This window comes from Nipponia nippon, unplaced genomic scaffold, assembly GCF_047370975.1.
Source record: "Nipponia nippon isolate SJK-2023a ecotype South Korea unplaced genomic scaffold, ASM4737097v1 scaffold_9, whole genome shotgun sequence".
NCBI classification, from domain to species: Eukaryota; Metazoa; Chordata; class Aves; order Pelecaniformes; family Threskiornithidae; genus Nipponia; species Nipponia nippon.
Window position 1 is genome coordinate 48,145,787 of NW_028262413.1, and position 21,592 is coordinate 48,167,378.

Consider the following 21,592-nt stretch of genomic DNA (forward strand, 5'->3'; position numbering starts at 1 on the left):
TCTGCCCAGGGGCCGCGGGACGGGCTGCTGGGTGCTTAACTGAGAGCTGAGCTGCTTAGAGAGAATTAAATATTAATACTGGGTATTGCTGTCTTTAATGCACTGGGAGCAGCTTGTGCGGAGCGGGGCCATATCCAGCTGTGCCCACGGGTGCCAGGGGCAGGCAGGGCAGTGCATGGAGCTCCGGGAGTGATGGTGAGGAGGGTGCCAGTGATGGCGAGGAAGGGCCGGGGGTGATTTTTCCCGTGGAGTCCCGGTGCTCCAGCGAGGGTTTGGCTCCCGCTTCTCTCCCCGCTGGTTTTCCGGAGCCGTTCTCCTCCCTCTGCCCTCCGCTCCCTGCAGCATCCCCGCTCCTGGCTGGGGCTGCCGTACCCCCGCCTCCTCCAAAAACCGAACGGTAACGTCCGCGCTGGCACATTCCTCCATCTCACGCCCCCTGTAAGCAGAACGTACCAGCCTATTAATTTTGTAATTAAAAATATTAATTAAGGGAGGCCGGAGCCAGAGGCTGGGAGATGGAGGGTCCGGAGCCGGGGGCAGAGGGTGGTGGTCTCCGAAGGCGTTAAGAGGCTGCAGCGGGGCTCGTCCTCTGCTCACACGACGGGCGCTAACAGTGCTGATGGAGCTGCTGATGACGTTAAGTTTTTCTTTATTTTGGATGAATTTAAATTTTTCTAAAGTTTTGGGTGGTTTGGTTTATTTTCTGTGTGCTGGCGCAGCACCATTCCTGGATCAACCCCATCCCATAGCAAAGCCCCCGCTGGCTCTGGCCCGGCTCTCCCTGCACGCTGCAGACGCGGGTGAGGCAGGGATCCTGCTCGGCTTGCGGGCGCCCCTGCCTTTAGCCGTCCTGTCCTCTTACTGCCAATGATTTTTGTAAAGCCTTTGGCAGCACGTGGCGGTAAGGCCCTCCGAAGCAGGGGGCCGTGGGATGTGTTGCAGCCCTTGTGCCAGCCCCAGGTCACCTACGGATATTTTGCAATTCTGCAAGTCAGGCATATCCTGAGCTCGGCTCCGCTTTGCTTTAAACTAGCACAAGGTCTGGAACAACCGATTGTCTCCATTTAGAATAGCTCCAGAACTAACTTTATAGACAACTAACTCCCTTTTATGGGGAAACACCAACTCGGACCAGCAGAATAAACCGTTGCATTTGTATTCTGCAGTTGTCACCTTGTGAATTGTTCCGTGTCGGTATTTGTGGCCGTGCCCAGCGGCGGCGGCCGGGGCTGCAGCAACGCCTGCTGCAAAGACGCCGCTGCCGAAGCGCCGGCAGCGCAGGCAGAGGTCCCAGCGGGAGCCCTCGTCCTCCGTGGGCACCGGCGCGGGCTGAGCCGCTCCCTGCCTGGTGCTGCGGCACAGCAGGATCAGGCCCTGCAGGGCTGCGGGACCTGGACGTGCCGGGTCGGCCCCGGGCCGGGTTTGCGCTGAAGAGGCGGCGGTTGCGGTAGACCATGAATAACACGGTGAAGAATTAAATGTGTGTAATTAAACATGTGGGCTTAGGGGCGAATTAAATATTAACCAGTTCTCCCTTTGCACCTTCCCTTGGCGGCTCCGCTCCGATGCTGCGGGGTTCGGAGGCCGCCTGGGGAGCCCCGCGGCTGGAGCCCCGGCGAGGAGGTGGCAGTGGCTGCGCCGCTCTGTGTAACCTGCCCAGGAGGGAAGGGAAGGGATGAGCTGGGCTGCCTCGCTGAGGTCCCCTTTGCGAGGAGGACAGGGCAACGGGCTCCCTCTGGCCACGGTGGCCCCCCCAGGAGCCGGCACAGGGGCTCGGCACCAGCCAGCAGACCTGCTGGTGTGCTGGGCACCGTTGGCCCCGTCGCCCAGGGTGGTGGGGACCGGTGGGGCCACGCACCGGGCTTCGGGCAGGGGAAGGGCGAGAGATCCCAGAGGTTCCTGGCTCTGTGGAGAACCATGTGCTGAGCCCGACCCTCAGCTCCTGATGGCTGTGGGGCCAGGGGCGCTCCTTGGTCCTCCTGTGCGATGGCTTCCGTGCGCTTGGATGTTCTGGGGTGTGGGGGACCCTTCCCGTGCTTGGTCTTCACCTTTCCCAAATTTTGGGAAAGTCCGCGCTCGGACTCTCCAGGTAATTTAAATAAAAAACCAGCAGAAGCTATACTGGCTGGGAGCACGTTGCCATCAACCCCACGGGTGTCAGACCCGGGCAGAGCCATGCAAGGGCCGGGCTCTGCCCGCCCCGGCTGCTGCGAGCTGCCTGGAAAGCTGGGCTCAGCCTAAAAGCTGGGCTTAGCCTAAAAGCTGGGCTCAGCCTCCGGGGCTGGGGCTGTGCGGGTGCTCTCCCCCAGGCTGGCAGGGCTTTACGGGCAGCTCCGGGTGCGACGCTGGACCCCGCGGTTCCCACTGAGTCATTTTTTTGAGGGTGGATGTTTGTCCGCGGTTCAGCAAACAGACGCCGCGTTCTGGGGTGTGGCCAGCTGGGAAAAGTCACCTTTACGCCCCTGCTGCCCAGTTATGCGTCAAACGAAAACCAGAGAGTGACTAAAACCAGTGCGTGCTGTGCTGGTGAGTGCGGGGGCGCAGCCTGGACCCGGGAGCTGGCACCCACGGCACGGCCTCTGCGCCGGTCCCACCAGCATCCCCTGCCCCTCGGGGGGTGGCTGTCCCCAGGCCGTCCCCACGCTGCCAGGCGCTGCAGGGGGGTGGGCACTCTGCACGGGGGGTGCAGGGGCACATCTGGGGGGTGCACGCCCGGGAGGTGGATGTGCACATCTGCAGGGGTGGCTGTGCACATCTGGGTGGCTGTGCACAGCTGGGGTGGCTGTGCACATCTGGGGTGGCTGTGAACATCTGGGGTGGGAGTGCCCATCTGGGGTGGGAGTGCCCATCTGGGTGGGTGTGCACATCTGGGGTGGTGTGCACAGCTGGGGTGGCTGTGCACATCTGGGGTGGCCGTGCACAGCTGGGGTGGTGTGCACATCTGGGGAGGTGTGTACAGCTGGGGTGGTGTGCACATCTGGGGTGGGAGTGCACATCTGGGTGGGTGTGCACAGCTGGGGTGGTGTGCACAGCTGGGGTGGCCGTGCACAGCTGGGGTGGTGTGCACATCTGGGTGGCTGTGCACATCTGCCCGGGGCTGTGCCTGCGCGCAGCCGGGGGACGGATGACGGGCAGGGTGTGCGTGTGCCCAGGACGCGCGCTGCTCCAGGGCTGGTGGCAAAGCGGCAGCGGAGCCAGCGCTGTCCCTGTCCCCAAGCCATGCGATGTCTCTGCTGGCGCTGCTCAGCCCCCAGTTCCCAGCTCACCCAGTTCTCCGTTAACGACAGGGCAGGGCAACAGGATCCGGCCAACGCTCAAACATCTATTTTTCATTTTTCATCCTCTCCAGCTTTTAACGCCTTCGGTGAAAGCGCAGGGAGCTGGGCTGCGGCGGCGGCTGTGAACCTCGCTGTAGGCTGGAGCCAAGCTTGATGCTGCTGGGGTGGATCCTGGGCAGCCCTCGGCAAACGCGTGCCGGCAGCAAGGCTTGGGGAGGGCGGTTGGGATGCTGAGCCCCGCGGCCCCGGCTCCCCCGTTAGAGGTGCCCGGGCATTTGCACCGATGCAGGGCTGGATGTGCCACTCGCACGTTAACCCCATGGGATTTGGGGCTGCACAGACCTTCACCGAAGGCTTTGTGCTGTGCCGGCAAGGCCTTTCCCCAGAGCACAGCGCCCTGGGAGGCAGCTGAGCCGGGCAGCCGGGAGCTTTCCCACTGCAAGTGCCTTTTCCCAGTGCTTTGACCCCAGGAACAAGAGCCAGCAGAAGCTCTCGGCTGGTTTGCGCTCGCTGCTGGTTTCCAGCCCCCCGGGATGTCCTGCTCACACGGTTGTATTTCAGCTCGGTTCCTATTTTGCTGCAAAAACGGTAGCTGGCGTTCAGCTGCTCAGTGCTGGGCAGTTTCCACTGGTTTGAAGCTCGTCGCACCAGTAGCTCGGGAGGCACCGCGGGGCCAGCACAGCTTTTGCAAGCGCTGAAAACACCGGTTCGGAAACACGAGGTTTCCCAGGCTGCTCGTACACAGGCACGGCGCTGGGAAGAAAGTCCTGCCCCGGGCTGGGGATCCTGCCCAAAGCGGGGTCAAAGTGCTCGGGTACCAATCTCTCCTCCGCTGCCGAGAGCTGCCAGCACAAATAAACGTGGACGGATTATTTGATGGGTTTGTGTCAATGATCGTGTATAAACAACCAGGAGTCATTTTAAAGTATTTCATGGGTTTATTGCAGTGCAGCAGCAGACTTCATCCTTTCCAGCTCATTTGACCGGCCACAGCTCATAAACCCAGGCAGGCAAAGGGGTGAGTAGAGTAAATCTCCATCTTGGTCTCTGTGGGCAATGGTTTGGAGGAAAAAAGAGCCCAGGAGATGGTTTAAAACACATGCTTGATGCCAAAAGCTTGGGGTGTGCGGAGAGGCGGCGTTTTCCTCCTGCTCGCCGCTCTCTTGGCCCGTAGCCCTGCGGGGCCGGGGGCCGCGGGGGGACGAGGCCGGTGACAGCCTCCCCCGGAGCCGGACTGTCCCCTGTCCGCAGCTGGATGCAGATGTGTGCGTGCCCAGCCCGCCCGCGGCCTCACCCGCCCCGCGCCCGCAAAGCAAATCCTAATTTTGTGCCAATTTGCCAGCGAGGGGGGGGAAAAACACTGCAGGAGCTGCGGGTGACCCAGAGGTGCCTGGTTATCCACGACACAGCTCCTCCTCCGAGCAGCGCTGTGATGGAACCATCTGCCTCGTACTGCCTGGGGACGGCTTTACCTTCTTCATGCAAATAGAAGGGCTGTTTATAACCCCAGCCCTGCGTGGGCTCACGCCGGAGCGTGAGCATCGGCTCCCACTGGCACGCGTCCGTCCCTGCATCCCCGGCTCATCCCTGCCCAGGTGAGATCAGCCCCGAGCTCCTGTTCGCTGCCAGGGATGAGTTTCACGGTCACAGCCACGGGGTTTGGGTTTTGCTGGCAGGATCTGGCCCTCTGCATGGGGGTGGCTTCGTTCAGGAACCCGTTACTGGACCCATTGGTGCGAATCCCCGTGCCTGCCCTGCAGCTGCCCCTTGTTGGTGGGTCAGCCATCTCCGAGACGGGGAAACGATCTCAGCCCCGGGGCATCCCTCCTGGTGGGAACAGCACCCGAAAGGAGACGGCAGAGCTCTGGGAAGCCGCCGTCCGAGGGGACGCCGTGCTGCAGTGCCAGCAGGGGAGGGTTAAGGCGCTTACACCCAGAAACTGATGTCAAGAGACTTTCCCTTGTGATTAAAATGCAGGATAGTGCTGCACATTCACCAGCCCTGATTTCAAATGACCCTTCTTGCTTCTCCCCGCGACCCGTGAGCAGCACATTACGCCCGGCTCCAGTTCTTCCACCTCCTTAATAACACAGGAGCAACGCCCCTGCATCCCTCTCCAGCGACCTGCGGTCCTCAATCTACCCCTCTCTCCAAATATTGTGAAACACGTTACCAACGGCTGCAGTAAAAATAGAGGCTTTATCGGGGAGGAGAAGGGGAAACGCGCCGGGTTTTGCGGCCGGCGCAGGCGTGGGGAGAGCCAGTGGCTCCTGCCCCGCGGTGGCCGAGGGGACCCCCATCGCCCGCCCGGCCGCGGTCCTCCCTCCAGCCGGGAACGATGCGAGAGCTCTCTCCGGTTTGGGAGCAGCTCCCTCGTCAGCTATGGCGGGGTTTTAACTTTCCACTCTCCTCGGAGACAGTTCAGCAAGTTTCGGGGGTTTTCCGGTGCTAAGGCAGAGGGGCCTGGGGGCCGAAGATGCACAGGGAGGTCTGTGAGTTAATATTTTTTCCTGCCCTTATTCCGCTTCCTTGCGGCCGGGCTGAAGCTAATCCAGAGCGCGATCCGAGCGCCTTTGGCCACGGTTATTTCCGGTTTTATTTTGTTGCCTTTTTCCTGTTTCGCTAAAAGACGAGCCAGAATTAATTTGCTCCTCATCTGGGAAAGCAGCCGGCGGGGCTGACCTCCGCCGTGCCTTTCCCCCGCGCCCAGCCGGGGTGCGGGGACCGTCCCGCCGGCTGCCGGCAGCAAGCAGGGCTGTCGGCAGAGCCTCCCTGCCCTTCCTGCCGGGCTGCCGGCTTTGGCAAACCTACCCCAGCCCGCTCGCTTGCCTGCCTACGCCCCGGCCGGGCTTCCAGCACGGCTCGGCCATGTGGGCTGTGTTTGTACACAGATGAGTAATAGGCTCACTCAGAGCCAGCGCCGGCGATAACGCAGCATCCGACCCAGCCCCACTCGCGGGAGCAGCGCCGTAAGTACTGGCCACTCTGCTTTTTCCCCTTGAATCATTTCATCTTGCTGCTTTTCACGCTGCCCCGGGGATGCCGAGGGTTTGCACGGCATGAGCTCGCCCGCGGGTCCGTGTCGGGAGGCTGGGAGTTTTCCGGACGCGCCATGAAAAGATGAAGGTGGGAAAGAGCTGTGTGCGATGGGGATGGTGCGGTGGGGCCGGCAGTAAGTTGCTTTTTCTCTGCCCTCCTACGGCACCAGCAGCTCGTGGCTGCGCTGATCGTTTCCAGAATTCATGGAAGTTTCACTCGGCAGCGTTTCAGGAGCGGGACGGGGCGCTGAGACGCGGCCGTCCCCCGAGGAGGACGGATGAAAGCTCTGGGTCTGGCAAAGAGCTGGAGCACGTGCCTGAAACGCACTGATTTTGGAAAGCCCTGAGCTTTCGCGTGTGCTCGGAGCTGCCTGCTCCTCTCAGATCCCGAGCAGATACCAGCAGCCACCCGCAGCAATAACAACCTCCTACAAAGCCTCTGCTGTTCTGCTGGAAAAGGTCTTGGCATGTCCCATGCTGCTGACTCCGGTGCCGAGCACTCAAAGGAGCCCAGCTGCTAATTTTACAGCTCAACTCCTCTCTCTCCTTGTGCCGCCGTAAGAAAGTCATAGAAGTTAATAATTAACAGCTAAAATATTTTTCCCTCCGTTGAAAGACGCCGGCTGCCGGCCGGGGCTGGCAGGGAGAGCTGTGCCGGGGGAGAGGGGCTGCAGCCACGCTCCGCGCTCGCTGGAGCCAAGTCCGGACGCGCGGCGGAGGGACGGTGACAGGGGACGCGTCAGGGCGGCTCTCGCCAGAGACAAACCGCAGCCCGAAGGGTGAAAGCCGGTGCCAGGCAGGAACCGTCCCTGGGTGAACGTGGCACAAACCAAAGGCCGCCGGGCTGGACCTGCAGCCTGTGGTGCCTGATGTCCCCATGGGGCTTTGTGCGTGGCCATGGGGCGAGGAGGAGGAGGAGCAGGAGGAAGAGGTGTGTTTGCAGCCGGCTGGGTGAGCCTGCAGAGTTTGTAACCTGCTGGTTGCAAAGGAGCCGTTTGCAGAGGTCACGGCTGCGATGGGCGTCCATCCCTCGTCCCATGCTGCTGCCGTGGGAGCACCGCTCCCCAGGTGGAAAAAGTCAGCCGCTGGAGGAGGAAAACACGGGACTGCAGGGTGTGCCCGGGCTGCTGCTGCACCCCACAGCTCCGGTGACTCATTTTGCTCTTAAAAATACAAGCTCTTCGTTAAGCCTGGGCCCGGTGCTTCCCACGTCCTTCCGCGGAGGCAGCCCGCTGCGGGCTGCGCACAGGGGCCCTGCTCCCCGCGTCGGACGGGCTCTGCCTGGCTTGCACCCGAGCGCACCCAGCTCGGGGCTCCCGTCCAAGGGCTCTTTGCAAATCAGGGCTCCCGCACCCCGCAGCGTGCCTTTGTGAAGAGCTTGTGCGGCTTCCTCGCCTTCACCGTGATAAGAGGCATTATTTTTGTTCTGTCCCATCATCGCCCTCATTTGTGTTTATATCAGACTCGCGGCGGGGATAGGAAAAGGCAGAGCTCTGTGCCAGGCTGCCCTTTATTTCTGGAGCATGCAAATAACCAACGGCAGCCCTCGCTGCCTGCCCTCGCTGCCTGCCCTCGCTGCCTGCCCTCCAGCTGGCCCTCGAGGCTCCGGAGCCCACCGCAGGGACAAGGTCCCCTTGCCACCACGGCAAGGTGCAGGGGTACCCAGGGGATCGCGGGGGGGCTGCAGGCTCTGTGTAGCTTTGAGGCAGCACGCCTGTAGCACAACAGCCAAAAAAAAAAAAGAAAAAGCTCCTGATTTAAGTCTAATCTTTAACTAAAGGCATTTCCAATTTTATTTTACGTTGGGTTTATTGCTGTCTTGCCTCGTTAATTTTTCCATTCCTGTTAACCGCCTCCCCGCCACCTCCCTCTCTCCAGGCACTCCCCGTGCACCGTGTCCCACGGCGTTTTGCCCGTGTAGCTTTGCACCGGAGCTGCTTGGCCGCACAGAGAGGTAGAGTATGGGTGGGGAGGAAGGGCAGGGGAAGGCGAAGGGTAATGCCAGGGGCCGCAAAAGGGCAGCAAAGGGGGTTACCCCTTCTTGCCCAGCTTCCCCCGGGCCAGGGGATCCCTTGCAGAAGGGTGCAGGAGATAATTCTTTTTTTCACCTTTATTTCACAGACCGGCGGTGGAGGCGGAGCGGGGGGGAGGCGGCGCTGCCGAAGCCATCAGTGGGTAAGAGATGGAGACGCTGGGGACGGTGGGGCTGCACCGCGGCACTGGGATGTCCGATGGGGAGCAGGCAGAGAGGAACCAGCCTGGGCACTGCCTGGGACCCTGCGTCCTCCCCGCTTCCCCGCAGGGACCTGCCTGCACCCTGCAGCCCCCCAGCCCGTGTCCAGGGCTTTCAGTGGGACCTTGAGGTGCTTGGATGATGTGGGTGCTGTTCCCGCACCACCCCATGCTCTCTTGGGGTGATAACGGGGTTTCAGTCCCTCTGGGTGGTGGGCACAAGGACATGCCGTCCTTCTCCCTCTGCCCCTTCGGGTACGGGTGGTAGGGAGGGACCCCAACATCCACGTGGGGATGGATGCCATCTCCCCTCCCCATGCCACGGGAACCCCCCAGGAAGCATTTGCCACGTGTGGGTTTGGGACCCCGCATGGGGACACCATGCCACATCCCCACGAATGCTCGTCTCCCCCCAGGCCGCCCGTCCTGAGCCCGGGGAGCATCGCTTCACCCATCCTGGGGCAGCCCCGTCCCATCGCTTCCCCCGCGGGGTGTGAGATGCGGCCAGGCGGGGTGTGAGGTGCCGCCGGGGCCTGTCCCCAGGGAAGCCAAACCGAAAACATCCCTCGGAGCCGGAGCCGGAGCCCCGACCCGCGCAATGCTGAGCCTCAAGCTACCCCGGCTGCTCAGCATCAACCAAGTGCCTAAGGTCAGAGAGGAGCTTTTCTTCCCTAAGCCCGAGGCTGGGTGGGATTTTGGGAGGTGACAAGTGGGAGCAGCGTGCTGGGGTGGCCACCCCCCACCGGGGCAGTGCTCAGCCCCTCCACGGGACCACCACCCATGGGGGGACACGGCTCTGTCCTCGCAGCAGGCTCCTGGGTCCTGAATCATGGGCACCCTCCTTTTGGCAGCCTGCCTTCCTTCTCCTCCAGTTTGTCCTTCCTTCTCCTCCGACTGCCACCGGTGCCAGTCCTTGCCTTGCAGGGGTACCAGGAGCAGGGGATCCTCTTCGGGTATCGCCCCCCCAGCAGCTCAGCAGCAGACTGCCTCCTCAGCGTCTTCCAAATGACGAACGAGACCCTAAATATCTGGACGCACTTTGTGCCCACCTGGTAGGTACCCTATCCTGAGTCTTCAGCCCAGCGCCGTGGTCTCAGCATCCGTGGGAGGAGGCGGTGGGTCTCCGCGGTGGGAGCAGGGATGGGGGACACCCGAGGGTGCGATGCTCACCTTCCTCCACCCCCAGGTACTTCGTGTGGACCCTGGTGGGGCGGCTGCGGGGGCCGGGGGGCCGGGAGGACCCCCACGCCTGGCCCCTCCTCGTCTACCTGCTGACCTGCTGCATCTACCCCCTCGCCTCCAGCTGCGCCCACACCTTCAGCACCATGTCCACCCGCGCCCGGCACATCTGCTACTTCTTCGATTACGCGGCTCTCAGCATGTACAGCTTGGGTAAGGACGGGCAAGGCTGCAGGGGTTTCGGTGGGGTGCCAGCGCTTCCCCGGGGCAGCAGGAGCCGAAGCACAGGGAGGCGTCAGGGACGGGGCTGAACCCCGGCTGCGCGGACGGCTCGCATCCGTGGGACGAGCAGATACGCAGATACGGCGGCTGCTTGCGTGTAGTTTCTACTCCTCCTCCTCCCTGCAGCCCGGCGCTTGGAGGGACCGCGAGGCATCTCTGACATCGCCACAAATCATCATCTGGGGCTGGGTTTTGTAGTGGGCGGCCCGGTGACAGAGGCCTTTGGTATTTGTAGTAAATAGAATAAGAAAAAAAAAACCAGATTGAAGACAAATGCTGTCAGGGAAGTCGGTGGCACCCGGCTGGGGGGCAAGCCCAGGGTAAGCAGCAGCAGCCAGGGTCTCCTCATGGCACAACGTCCCGACGGAGAGGCGTTTGCAGGAGCTGGCTGCGAGGGCACCTGCCTGATGCTCCCCTTAGCCACGTACCTGCTCGGCTCCCTTAATTCAGATGCCCTTTCCTGAGAGGGCCCGATGCCAAGTGCCAATCTGCAGGTTCACAGCTGCGCCCAGGAGGATGCTGAGGGGCCCGGCGGGGCCCGGCGCTAACCTAACCCGGCTCCTCCTGCATTCCCAGGGTCTGCGCTGGCATACTCGGCGTACATTTTCCCAGCAGAATGGGTCAACAGCACTTTCCACCGCTGCTACGTCCCCATTGCGGTGTTTAACACTGCCATTAGCACCAGTCTGTCCTGCTATTCCAGGTAAGCTTCTGCTTTATCTGCTATAATTGCTCCAGCATAATCATTAATTAGTATTATTCATAAAGGTTTTCAATTACAGGCTGTATTGTAACAATATGAGCCTTAAGCTCAGGAAGGGGAAGAAGGGGACTTTCGGTTTGGGAAACACGTTGCCTGTTGGCACGAGGAGAGTTTGACGATCGAAAATGCAAAACCACTGAAGCAGCTTTAATTTTTGCAAGTTCGGAAGGTGATTTCGCATGGTGCGTGCCTGGCAGGAAGATACCCACCTCCAGCGCCTCGCTTCGGCTGCTGTTTCTCGAACGTAACCTCAAAAAGGGGTGGGCTCCTGTGCGCCCAACATTTAAGCATGTGTTTAGGTTTAAGCATGAGCACGGTCCTGCCAAAGGCAGGTACCAGCCTGTGCTGCGTGCGTGCGTTTACATGGGCGAGCAACGGATTCGCAGGGGAGGAACCTCAGCGTTCTCGCGGCCGATTGCGTCATTTTTAAAGCATTGAGCAGCATCGCGTGTGTGGTATTTTCTTCCTGAATAGCATTAGACAATTTGTTTGGAATAACTCAAATGTCTAAACTGCTCGGCTGATTTCCAGCGACCCATGCCACGCTAGAGCTCTAGCTGGTTTGGTTTTTATTTAATTCATGGTAGATACCTCCCTGAAGGCTGTGTTTGGGAAGCACTCGTGCCTGTCAATGCTTTGCAAAATGTACAAAATGTACAATTCCTGCTTTCACGAGTGGTGTGAATCGTTTGGCGTTATTCCTGCCTTGTATTTTGGGGTGCCTTTGTATTTTGGGGTCTCTTTGACATGCGGTCGCCTGTCGCAGCATCACGTAGCCCCCGGGGGACCTTTCCTCCCCGGCTGCCGTGGCCCGGGCAGCCCCCGGGCCCCCCAGCACAGGGCTGTGTTTCGATGCTGCTGCCTCAGCCAGGAGAAGGATGCTCCCAGGCCGGCAAAGCCAGCAGGAAGAAATCACGCTGCCCGGCTGGCTCTGCTGCCGGAGAGGCTGGGATGCAGCCGAGCATCGCCGTGTCTTCCCGAGGGAGAGTGCTGAGCCCTCGATATTCCTTACGGATCCTGCAAACTTGGCTCGTTACAGTGTCTGTTGAGTACGGGAGGATTTACTCGCCTTTTGGTCTGTGGGTTACTCCCTGGAGTAACTCCCTGGGGTGGAAGATCTGGACCTACCCTTGGTATTGCTGAGCAGCACTGCAAGCTCAGGGCTCTCTCTTGGATCACTCAGTGGATGATGCCAGTTGGGGCTTGGTATTTTTTCCTTATATTCCTCATTTCTTTCTCTTTCTTTTTGTCTCTTTTCCCCCTCTTATTTTTGTCTTGTGCGTCTCTTTATTGTCTCGTTAGATGGGCTTAGCAAACGAAGCTCACTGACCATGTGCCAATCCTAGTACTTACCACTTGAAGATAACACTTAGGAAGTATCAACAACTTGAGTTCCAGGTTAATTTGGATTGTTTAAAAAAAATCCTGATCTGCAAATTTAATTGTCAGCATCTCTCTGCTACAAAACTGTAAGTACAGTTATGTGAAAAACATGCAACTATGGCTATGAGATAGAATAGCAATTCCTGTTGTCTCAGTAATTTCCATTAGAGAAGTAGTAAATCCATCAAATGTCAGCTTAAAAATAAAAAAATCCACAAAAGATCCCTGGATGAGCAGGGATGCTGAATATACCATACCCGCGTGCGCCAGCAATGCTGCTGGTTTACCCCCATGGCGCTGAGCAGAGCCCCCATCCTTCATCACTGCACATCGCGCGCACCGGCTCGCGTCTGGGGAGGGCATTAGCCATGGGGCTGCCAGCAGCCCCGCGCCGCCCGCTCGCGCCCCGTGCCCCTCCGAGCGTCTCAGCTGCGTGTGCGACCCCCGGCCGTGCCCCCGGCCGCCCGTCCCTCTCCGTTCTCCCCTCTTGCAGGTTGAGGCTGCAGAGGACAAGGGCGCACGGTTTTGCGCCCGCCTTTCCATGCTGCTTTCCCGGTTTGCGTAAGTGGCTTGCGCCGGGCTTGCACCCCGGGGTGCCTGAGCCGCAGCCGGCGGGTCGGGGACGGGGAGGCGGCGGGGCTGGCCACCCCTGAGACCCCCGCGAGGCCGCCGGCGCCTGGGCCACCCCGTTTCTTACCGCAGGGTGCTGCTCACCGATTGCATTCGCTTCAGCGTTGCCCTCGGCTGAGTCACACCAGCCAAACCATCCCTCGGAGGACGGGGTGGATGGAGGGGAGCGGACCCAAAACCGGATTGTGCAATGGGTGGTGAAGCTACCGAGCCAGCCGTGTTGGAGGGGACACGCCGGCTTCTGCCCGGCTCGCCGAGGGCCCAGCAGCAGCACAGCAATGCTGTCAGGGCTGCTCTGCCACCACACCCTGGGCAGGGCTGTCTCCAGGAGCTGGGAGGGTCCGTGGCTGCCGGCGGCCCCGGCTGCACATGGGACTGGGGTCACTCGGAGGGAGAGAGGCGAGCGGCACGCCTGGCCGTTTCAGAGAGGCTCAGGCAAGGGAAGGGATCCTGACCCCGGCTGAGCTTCTGCACCGTGGCCGAACGCAGCGGCAGAGTGCGCTCAGCCTCTTGCATGCGCCCTGCGAAGGTCGACGGGAGCATGGGTTAGTGCAGAGGAGGATGCGGCAACGTGATGGAGGCAGGGACTTGCTGTGGGGCACCCGAAGAAAGGCATTTGCTAAGCTGGTGCACCAAATTTCATCAACTTCTCTGGAAAATTTTCCAGTTTTAGGTAGCTGGTCGATGAGTCAACAGTAAGAATTTTTGTTTGGTTGGTTTTTGCATCCTGTGCCCTAGAAACATTGAATCGCCAAACAGGGAAACACGTGCGGGTGGACTGAAATAAGTGTTTATCTTTTACGTGACGCTGGATACCCCTGTCACGCTGAAACAGCGAGCGTCCGACTGCATCCCCCACCAGCGCAGGATGAGCAGCCGCATAAAAGGTTTCTTTCATGCTGGAGGATTTGGCATCTCCCCGTGAAAGCAGAAAAACCTGTATGGGCTTTTCAGGAGGAGAACAGAGATCGCTTGAACTCTGCTACCTCTCGCGCTGTGCTGTGTGAACAGGGCGCTGTCCCCGGGGTTACCGCGCGCCTGGCCCTGTGCCCGGGCTGCGGTACGGTGGCTCTGTTTTGGCAACAGAAGAGCGTGGGTCAGATCGGTGCGGGGCCGAAGGAGGGGGAAGATGGGTGGCGGGGGTGAGCGCAGCAGCAGGTGAGCAGGACGGGAGTACAGCACCGGGCAGGTGAAACCACGGCAGGAAAATACAGCAGGAATCATGCAGAAACACAGGAGAAAACAGAGCAGGAGGCATCTGCAGCATCATCGTGATGCTTTCTGAGCAAGCCACAAGCCGTGGTGGAAGGCCAAACTGAGGAGCAAGACAAAAGCCCTAATGCAGTTAGTGGCTCTTCAGCATTAGTCAAATTGTTGGCGTTTCAACCCATATTTTGGGTCACATTGATAGAGCCCTCCTGCTTTGCAGGCAGGTCTGTTGTACTTCTGCTCGAGTTAATCTCCCTGTTCCCGCACTGGGCTAAAACCCTGCCGAAGCCCGTCTTTCCCAGTAGAGGCATCAGAGGGAGGTTTTCTGCTCCCGCTCTGGAGCTCCCATGGCTCCAGCGGGAGGGCAGGGTGATGGGCTGCCTGCTGGAGCCTTCCCATGGCGGGGAGCACCCTGACACCCACCCCACCGCCCCCACTGCCCGCAGGGCCGGAGGGGCAGGAGGGGACATGGGGCGCGTCGGCCGTGCCATCTCGCCGCGGGCAGATGGAGACGCCGCGCGGAGCGGGCTGGCCGGTGGCTCTGCCAGCGCGCGGGGCGGCTCCCCGCGGCTTTCCGTCTCTGGGTTTCATTTGAGTTGTGTTCTCCGTGCGGCAAGAGCAGGTGGAGGGCTCGGCACACGGCTTGCGACCCAGCTCCAGGTTTTACAATGGTTTTTTGGGACCTACGTGGTCAATTCTTTCATGATTTCAGCTATGAAGTGTCCTACCTTTCAGCAGCACCATTTCCTGGGGAACAAGGTGCAGAATACTACTCCCCATACAGATATAGGCTTTCCTCCTGATATATAGTATGACTATAACCAACAGGCTGCTTCTTCCATTATAACCATGATGTCATTAAAAAGTAACTCGCTAAATTAATTTACTTTGTGTTTTCAGTAACTCCACGCGTTCTCTGAAATGACAATTGCAAAGTTTGGCGGGATGTAAAAAAAAAAAAAAGGCTGCTGTGACATTGCATGCATTCCAGACCTAAGCTGCAATACAGCTTAATTAACAAACAGCGACAATCACAGCCGGAGCGCCGCGTTCCCTGCAAAGCCCTCCAAACCAAGGCAGATGCATTCTCCTTGATTGCCGTGCTCAGAAAGCTTGGATTCAAAACCGAGAGTGAAAACTCAGTTAAAAACAACTGCAGGGGCAGCAGCTGTTTAAAGACCAGCTTTGTTCCTAGCTGCTGATGGGTAACGCTTCATGAGCTGTGGCGACAGAAGCAAGATCAGCCACACCGGGAGGGTGTAAAACAGGGTGTTTTCGGAGCGGCAGAGATGCAGCTGCGACAGCCAGAGCATGTAACAGGGGAGGGTGGCCCCTAAATCCTTCCTCCCCCAGCTCAGGGCTCAGCCGGGGCAGGTTCAGCCACGCGAGCTGAGGGTGGTCGCAGCTTTAATACTCTCAGCACACAAAAATCGCGTTGCGGTGGCTGAATCCGCGGCCATCCGTGGAGAAATGTATGTGCAGTCTATATCCTGCAGGTCTACATCCTGCACGGTCCCCAGCAAACGACTGGCAAACAGAATCCAGCCTAATCTGCCGGGCTGTGCCGAGTGAAATACCTTCTCTGTTTTCCTCTAGGTTTCTGGAGGTGGAGCGGCCCAGGTTCAGCAAGGCTTCCCGCATGCTGGCCTTTGTGTACCCGTACCTCTTCGACAGCATCCCTCTCTTCTACAGGGTACGCCTCCCACGGCCCATATTCACAGCACCGAGATTTGTGTGCTGCAGGGTTGGAAATATCAGCTGCTTCATCTTAGTCTGAAAATATTTGGGAAAATATGCCAGCCTTTTTTTTTTTTTTTTTAAGGAAAACAAACTCTGGCAGGAAAAGAGATTTGGGTATTTTTTCCTGCACCTATTGACAGGCAGATTCCTTCCGCTTCAAAGCGCCGCGCTCAAATCTGCCCGTGCTGGAAAGTTACTGCCTTTGAACGCTGCCAGTTTTTTAGTTCCTAAACTGGAGCGGGGTGGGAATTCTGCTGCAGGGAGGTCTAGGGACAGGAGGTGCGGGGCTGGGATTTGCATGAAATGGAGGCGACAGCTCTTGTATTGAGCCCTGGGTCCTGCAGCGCCTGCCCTGGTGTTGGGTGACGGGCAGCCAGAGGCGATGGGGGCTTGGGGCACGGCGCTGCCTCCTTCAGAAAGGTGTCGTTCCCCTCTTTCCCTTGCCCGGTACCCCTGCCTGGACACGTCTCTGCTGCTGCAGTTCTACCTGTGCGCGGTGAAGAGCTGCACGGAGGCTGCCATCCTGGTCCACTACAAGCACACCGTCCTCGCCTTCCTCACGTGCTTCATCTTCGCTAGCCATCTGCCCGAGAGACTCGCACCAGGACACTTTGACTACATTGGTAAGTGCCGAAAGGGTGAGTTGGCATTGTTTTCTCATTATTTTCAGGAAGAAAGCGCATTAGTGCATGAGTGACTCCCAGAGGCTATAATATATTCCCTGCTGGAAATTCAAAATGTAATTTTCCGTACAAGATACAGCAGTCCTGCCTAGGTAAAGTGGGAACAGCTCCGGAAGCTGGTTCCAAAATGTTTCACAGAGGGTTTCATGGCTGCAAAGCACTCATTTCTCATGCAAAAAACCTCACCTGTGGCACGGCGGTGCTGCACGGTGCCATGTCAGGGCACAGCAGGAGCAGCCACCAAGGGGACTGGATGGCAGCCCTGGCCGCATCGGGGCTTCCCCCGCTCCCCCCGCCACGCCATGCACAGGCACCGCGCTCCTTAGCACCTCGCGTGTGCCAGGATCGCAGCAGCGAGCCGCTCGTCCCTCGCTTCCATTACAGCCGGCTGCGTTTTGGAAAGGAAGATCTCTGTGCTCTGGTGGCGCAACGATAAAAACCAGAGAAATTAGTAGAATAAATATTTAAACATGTGATGCCCGGAGGCAGTGGATGCTATGCAGAAGGTCTGCTGAGCCCTCACGGCGGTGTTTTAATGAAAGCCCAAGGAGTTTCTCGGTGAGCGCTTTTGGCTTTGTTGCAGGGCACAGCCACCAAGTTTTCCACGTGTGTGGGATCATCAGCACGCACTTCCAGATGGAGGCCATCATGATGGACATGGCCGAGCGCCACAACCGGCCCCTGCCCCCCTCGCTGCTTCCCTCCTCCCTGCAGACTCTCGGGTCGATGGGCATCTGCGTGGCCGTCAGCCTGGCTGTCATCGGGCTCTGCTCCATGTCCCTGCGCTTCATCCCAGAGCCTCTGCAGAGAGAAAAACCACACGGGCATTAGGCTTCGGGTCTAGACAGTACTTATGCTGCTCCAGCGGAGAGACCCGAAACAATACGTGTATGGTATGGATGAGGAGCCGTTTGTTCACCTACGCTCTCTGAGAAAATGTTTATTCATGATTTTCTCAAGAGCGAAACATCTTGCACTGGTTTTTGTACATATAGCTTTAAAGCTGGGAACGGATTATGAAACGCTTTTAATCAAGTTGCTGTTTCACCACAAGAAATATTTAAAATAATCTTAACTTTTCCTGTAAAAGGGAGATACGTGCTAATACTTTCCAAAGCAATAGGCATTCATCAGGTCTGCCTTACGGAGGAATCAGGGAGGCAAGCGAAGGTGGATAACGCTGATCATCTGGTGACGCAGATGTCCTTGTCGTCAGTTTAGACCAATAGCCAAGACTCCTCGGCAAAGGCAAGAGCAAGGGCTCTCCCAGGGGCTCCCTAACTAAGGTTTTCACCTTGAAAGTGGCATTATTTTGGAGATTAAAACCTCAAATATCTGCCTTACACTAAACCCAAGTGCCTGACAGATGTGGGATTGAGAGAGACCAGGGTTTGCCTATGTTTTAGATTCAGCTATTTTTAATCATTACCCAGAAAGAGTTATTCTAGAAGAATCCTCCATGGGACGTTCTTCCAGAATAGCTTTTTTTGGGTTCAGTTCTGGCGCATAGGTAAGTCCTGGGAAGTTAATTCCCACGGGAGAGCTGAGCTCCCGCCTGCGTGGGCGACGCGACTGCCCGGCGGCTGACGCAGCCCCAAGCGCCAAGCCCGGGAGGCACCGTCCCTCCCTCCTTGCACCGGACGCCTCCGTCCGGCGCTCACAGCTGGGCTCCTTCTCTGACCTCATTTGTGGCATCAAACCGAAACGGAGGAAGAAATACCTGCACCCGCGAGGTGGGGACGCGGGCCTCCTTCCAAGCGCTGTTTCGTGCCGAGTGTTTAACACGGGCGTGAAGCCGCGCTATTCAGAAAAGGTGTTTGACACCTTGAGGGCGAGGGCTGAGAAATTCATGACTGCCACGTCGAGGTGTCCTCTCCCGGGTGTTTCTGGAGGCAGGGTACTGGGCTGGACTGACCCGTGGCCTGAGGGTGTGACCGATGGCAGAGCCATCACCTCTGAACCTCTCGAGTTTCTGGTCCCGCTCGCATCGAAGAGTGTTTTTCTTATCAGGAGTGAATAGGATGGGGGCATCTGGGGAGAATAAAACATCAGCGGAGCAAGAAGCAGGAGCCTGTACGGCATAGAGATGTGAGCGTTGTCGGATGAAAGGCGGGAGTTAGAACAGCTGAGCTGGTGACGCGCCGCGGGTCAAAACCTGGAATTTTAAAGCATTTCCAGAGTTAGACCTCTGCTCGGCCAGCTGCAGCCTGACGCTCCGGCCCTTGCTCCTTGCTGTCCTTTGCTGCTGCGTCTGGATTTCAGGGGCAGAAGCGGAGAGGTCTGGGGAGAGCCAGGGGGTGGCAGCCCGGACCGGGCGAGGGGGAGGCAGCCCGCGGGAGGGCTCGGCCGGCGGCTCCGCGACGCAGGCTGTCGCGTCGCCTTTACCTGCCGCCGCGCAGGAGGTACAGCAACGTGTGCTGCAAGGGTTACTGCTAGGGAATACTATCGAGCTTCTTGATAATCATACGGGTGTGTAATTTGTTTTGTGTATAATTACCTCTATCAGGGTATAATTGATGCACTTTTGAGTGACAATACAACAGCTCGTTAAATATATTACGGGACAAATAAGTCTTTTGAAAAATAGCTTGCTTTTGAAAGCTGACCAAGATTTATGTTAATATTTATAAGCACTGGAACATAACTGTTTATTCAACAGTTTTATTTCATTAAAAGAGAAAACTAATATAACTATCGCACTGATATACGCTAACCTGATTTGTATAGTTTCATAAAAACACCGTCTGTGAAAATTAATCACTTCAGAGATAATTGCTGATAATTGCAAAGCTTATTTACCTCGTGTACTTGTGTGACAGGAAAGGAATCTGGCTCTGCGTGCAAGAGGTGATTTAAGAGTCTGTAAAATTTACACGAATCATTATAACTTTTTTCTTGGTTGTTTAACTTTTTAATTTGGGCACTCCTCTTGTCCTCTTCAGGTGAAATTATTTGTAGGGAAGCTACATTAAAAAATAGAACACCGTATTATACATTACCATAATCCCTCTGGATCCTGCAGCGCTTTGCATGGATCCTTTGTCTGGTGCATCCTTTACATACTAAACGAGTGAATGTTTGCTCTTGAAGCAGCCCAGGTCAGCCAGATTTCTTGTTCCATTGGAGACAGGCCTTCCAAAAGCTATTCGATGTACGAAATTTTATTCACATAAAGAAATAAAAACTCCGTGTCAAATTGTTACGAGTAAATAATACAGGCTATTTATTGGCTGGAACATGTTGTTTCGTTGTGTGTCTGCACCCAGTCCAGAGCAAATCCCAAACAAAACTGTTACCTTTACGACCAAATCCCAGAGAACCTCACTCATCTGCTCTCCAGCCAAGGAGATTTTACTGCGCTGATGAACTACGCAGACACAGCAGATTTTTGGGTCTATCGAGTTCCTCTGAGTTAAGGTAAAAGGCGAATCTGAATATTCCTGAATAACACTTAATCCAAGAGACGCGTGTCTTTTTCCAGAAGAGAATAATGCGCAATGTGGATTAAAAGGAGCTGGAATGGGGGTATGAACGTGATGGCGGCGGGAGTGAGGACTGTCTTCTGGAGCAGCTCCCAGGCGAGGCAGGCGCTGTCGTCGGGCTGGCGGTACCTCCAGTCCTGGGAAATCGTTACCGCGTTTGTTAAACCACCTCTCCTCCGGTGCCGATGCTGAACTGCGCTCTCATCCGTCCTGCGTGCGTCATTTTCCCGGTGGATATCAGTACGCTGGCTTTCATTTATTAAGTCCTGAGCAGTCTGGGAGCGATGAAACGCCGCTGTGGCAGTCAGCGGAACCGTGAGCGGAGCTTTTTGCTGCAAGTGCGCCTTCAGGAGCTTTTATCCGTTTGTTCCCAGGGCTTTGGGAATTCAGCCTGGTTTTTAGGGCGGCAGCCCCGTCTCCCCAGTTCTAGGGTGCAGGGCAAGGGGACCGCATGCGGGGCTCTGGTTCTGCTCCTGGGGAGGTCAGTGCAGTTTTCACCGTTTGTGTCCTTGACGTGTGTTAGGAGAACGTTACGAAATGTCTCTTGTTTCAACGCATTTTAAAACACTGTTTGAGAAGTGAAGGTTGGCCCGGGACGGTGGCTTGTTCTGATAGCGGTCACAGTAAAAAAGGAAAGACAGCTGGTTGGGACTTCTTTGCGCTTTTTTTTCCCTTAAGGGGGTAATTAACAATGAAGTTAAATTGCACTAAAATTTGATTGGAGTCAGTGGTTTAAGCGAGATGGAGTTCAACCCACTGGAGGCCTTCATTAGAATCACAGAACCGTTTAGGTTGGAAAAGACCCTTAAGATCATCGAGTCCAGCCGTTAACCCAGCGCTGCCAAGCCCACCACCAAACCATGTCCCTAAGCACCACATCTCCCCGGCTTTTAAATACCCCCAGGGCTGGGGACGCAGCCACCTCCCCGGGCAGCCTGGGCCAGGGCCTGACAGCCCTTTCGGTGAAGAAATTTTTCCTAATACCCAAATTGCTGCTACCCAGGGTCAAACCCCAAGTTACTCCATCCCCTACCCGTTTCCCCATTTGAATCAGAAGTGCGTTTCCTTCACAGGAAGAAGTTCTTTCGATGGACTGGCTTGGCCGGGCTTTTTATGCCTGCCTTAGCTTCGCATTTTAGGCTGTTTTCCACCATTTCTCTTTTCCTCCAGGCTAGGAATTAACTCATTTCCCTGCAGGCAGGCAGCGCCTCGGCCACAGGGAGGCCCTGGCACAGAGAACTTGCCGGATCGCACCTCTCCTGCTGAGCCGCAGCCTTTATGTGCGCTAAGCAGAGAAATCAGGCAAACACCACACACGACAGAGCGCGGGCGGCCTCCCGGGGGGAGGCCTCCACAGCCCGGGCCCCGAACGGCTCCCTTCCCGCGGCCCCGCTGGGCCTGCGCGGCACCCAGAGCCCTCCCCGCGGCGGCTTCACCCCTTTCCCTGAGGCAGGGCCCGGCCGCGGCCTCCAGGCCCAGCCGTGGGGGGGAGCGCGGCCGCCCCCGGCCCCGGGGATCGCCGCAGGCCCCGGCGCTGCCGCTCCCGCCCTCGGGGCCCCGCTCCGCCGGGCCCAGCAGGGGGCGCCCGCGCCTCGGGCCGCGCCCCCTGGCGTCGCCATGGCAACGCCTACCGCCCCCGCCGGCGGTGGAGGACGGCGGCGCTCCGACGTAACGGCGCGCTGCGTGGTGGCGT

At 57.9% G+C, this 21,592-nt stretch overlaps 2 protein-coding genes across 16 annotated transcripts in view; both read left to right on the forward strand.

Moving 5' to 3' along the window:
- The window catches only part of GLCE (glucuronic acid epimerase), a 67,259-nt gene extending 58,771 nt beyond the window's left edge, over positions 1 to 8,488 (forward strand). For all 13 annotated transcript variants that reach the window (XM_087743550.1, XM_087743560.1, XM_087743556.1 and 10 more), the window contains 2 exons: positions 8,195 to 8,270; positions 8,438 to 8,488. The gene's annotated coding sequence lies outside the window, so the exon portion shown is untranslated. The remainder of the gene's footprint in view (positions 1 to 8,194; positions 8,271 to 8,437) is intronic.
- Positions 8,489 to 9,060: 572 nt separating this feature from the next.
- Positions 9,061 to 20,539, forward strand: PAQR5 (progestin and adipoQ receptor family member 5). Of its 3 annotated transcripts, none has more exons than XM_087743563.1 (7): positions 9,061 to 9,197; positions 9,400 to 9,600; positions 9,735 to 9,940; positions 10,586 to 10,712; positions 15,591 to 15,687; positions 16,216 to 16,357; positions 17,001 to 20,539. In XM_087743563.1, the coding sequence occupies exons 2-7, from the start codon at positions 9,554 to 9,556 to the stop codon at positions 17,246 to 17,248; spliced, it is 867 nt and encodes a 288-aa protein (XP_087599689.1). In that variant the 5' UTR covers positions 9,061 to 9,197; positions 9,400 to 9,553; the 3' UTR covers positions 17,249 to 20,539. The 3 variants fall into 3 exon arrangements, with proteins under 3 accessions (XP_087599689.1, XP_009468477.1, XP_087599690.1); XM_009470202.2 differs by having other exon boundaries at positions 9,064 to 9,197; positions 9,473 to 9,600; XM_087743564.1 differs by having other exon boundaries at positions 9,069 to 9,197; positions 9,421 to 9,600.
- The last annotated feature ends 1,053 nt before the right edge of the window (positions 20,540 to 21,592 follow it).

What these genes read in the sequence shown, in the direction of transcription:
- PAQR5 (XM_009470202.2), top strand. Translation starts at nt 9,147, where the DNA reads ATGCTGAGCCTCAAGCTACCCCGGCTGCTCAGCATCAACCAAGTGCCT. An exon ending in GCATCAACCAAGTGCCTAAG is followed by an intron (nt 9,198 to 9,472) that starts GTCAGAGAGGAG and finishes CTTGCCTTGCAG; the next exon opens with GGGTACCAGGAGCAGGGGAT. An exon ending in TCTCAGCATGTACAGCTTGG is followed by an intron (nt 9,941 to 10,585) that starts GTAAGGACGGGC and finishes CTGCATTCCCAG; the next exon opens with GGTCTGCGCTGGCATACTCG.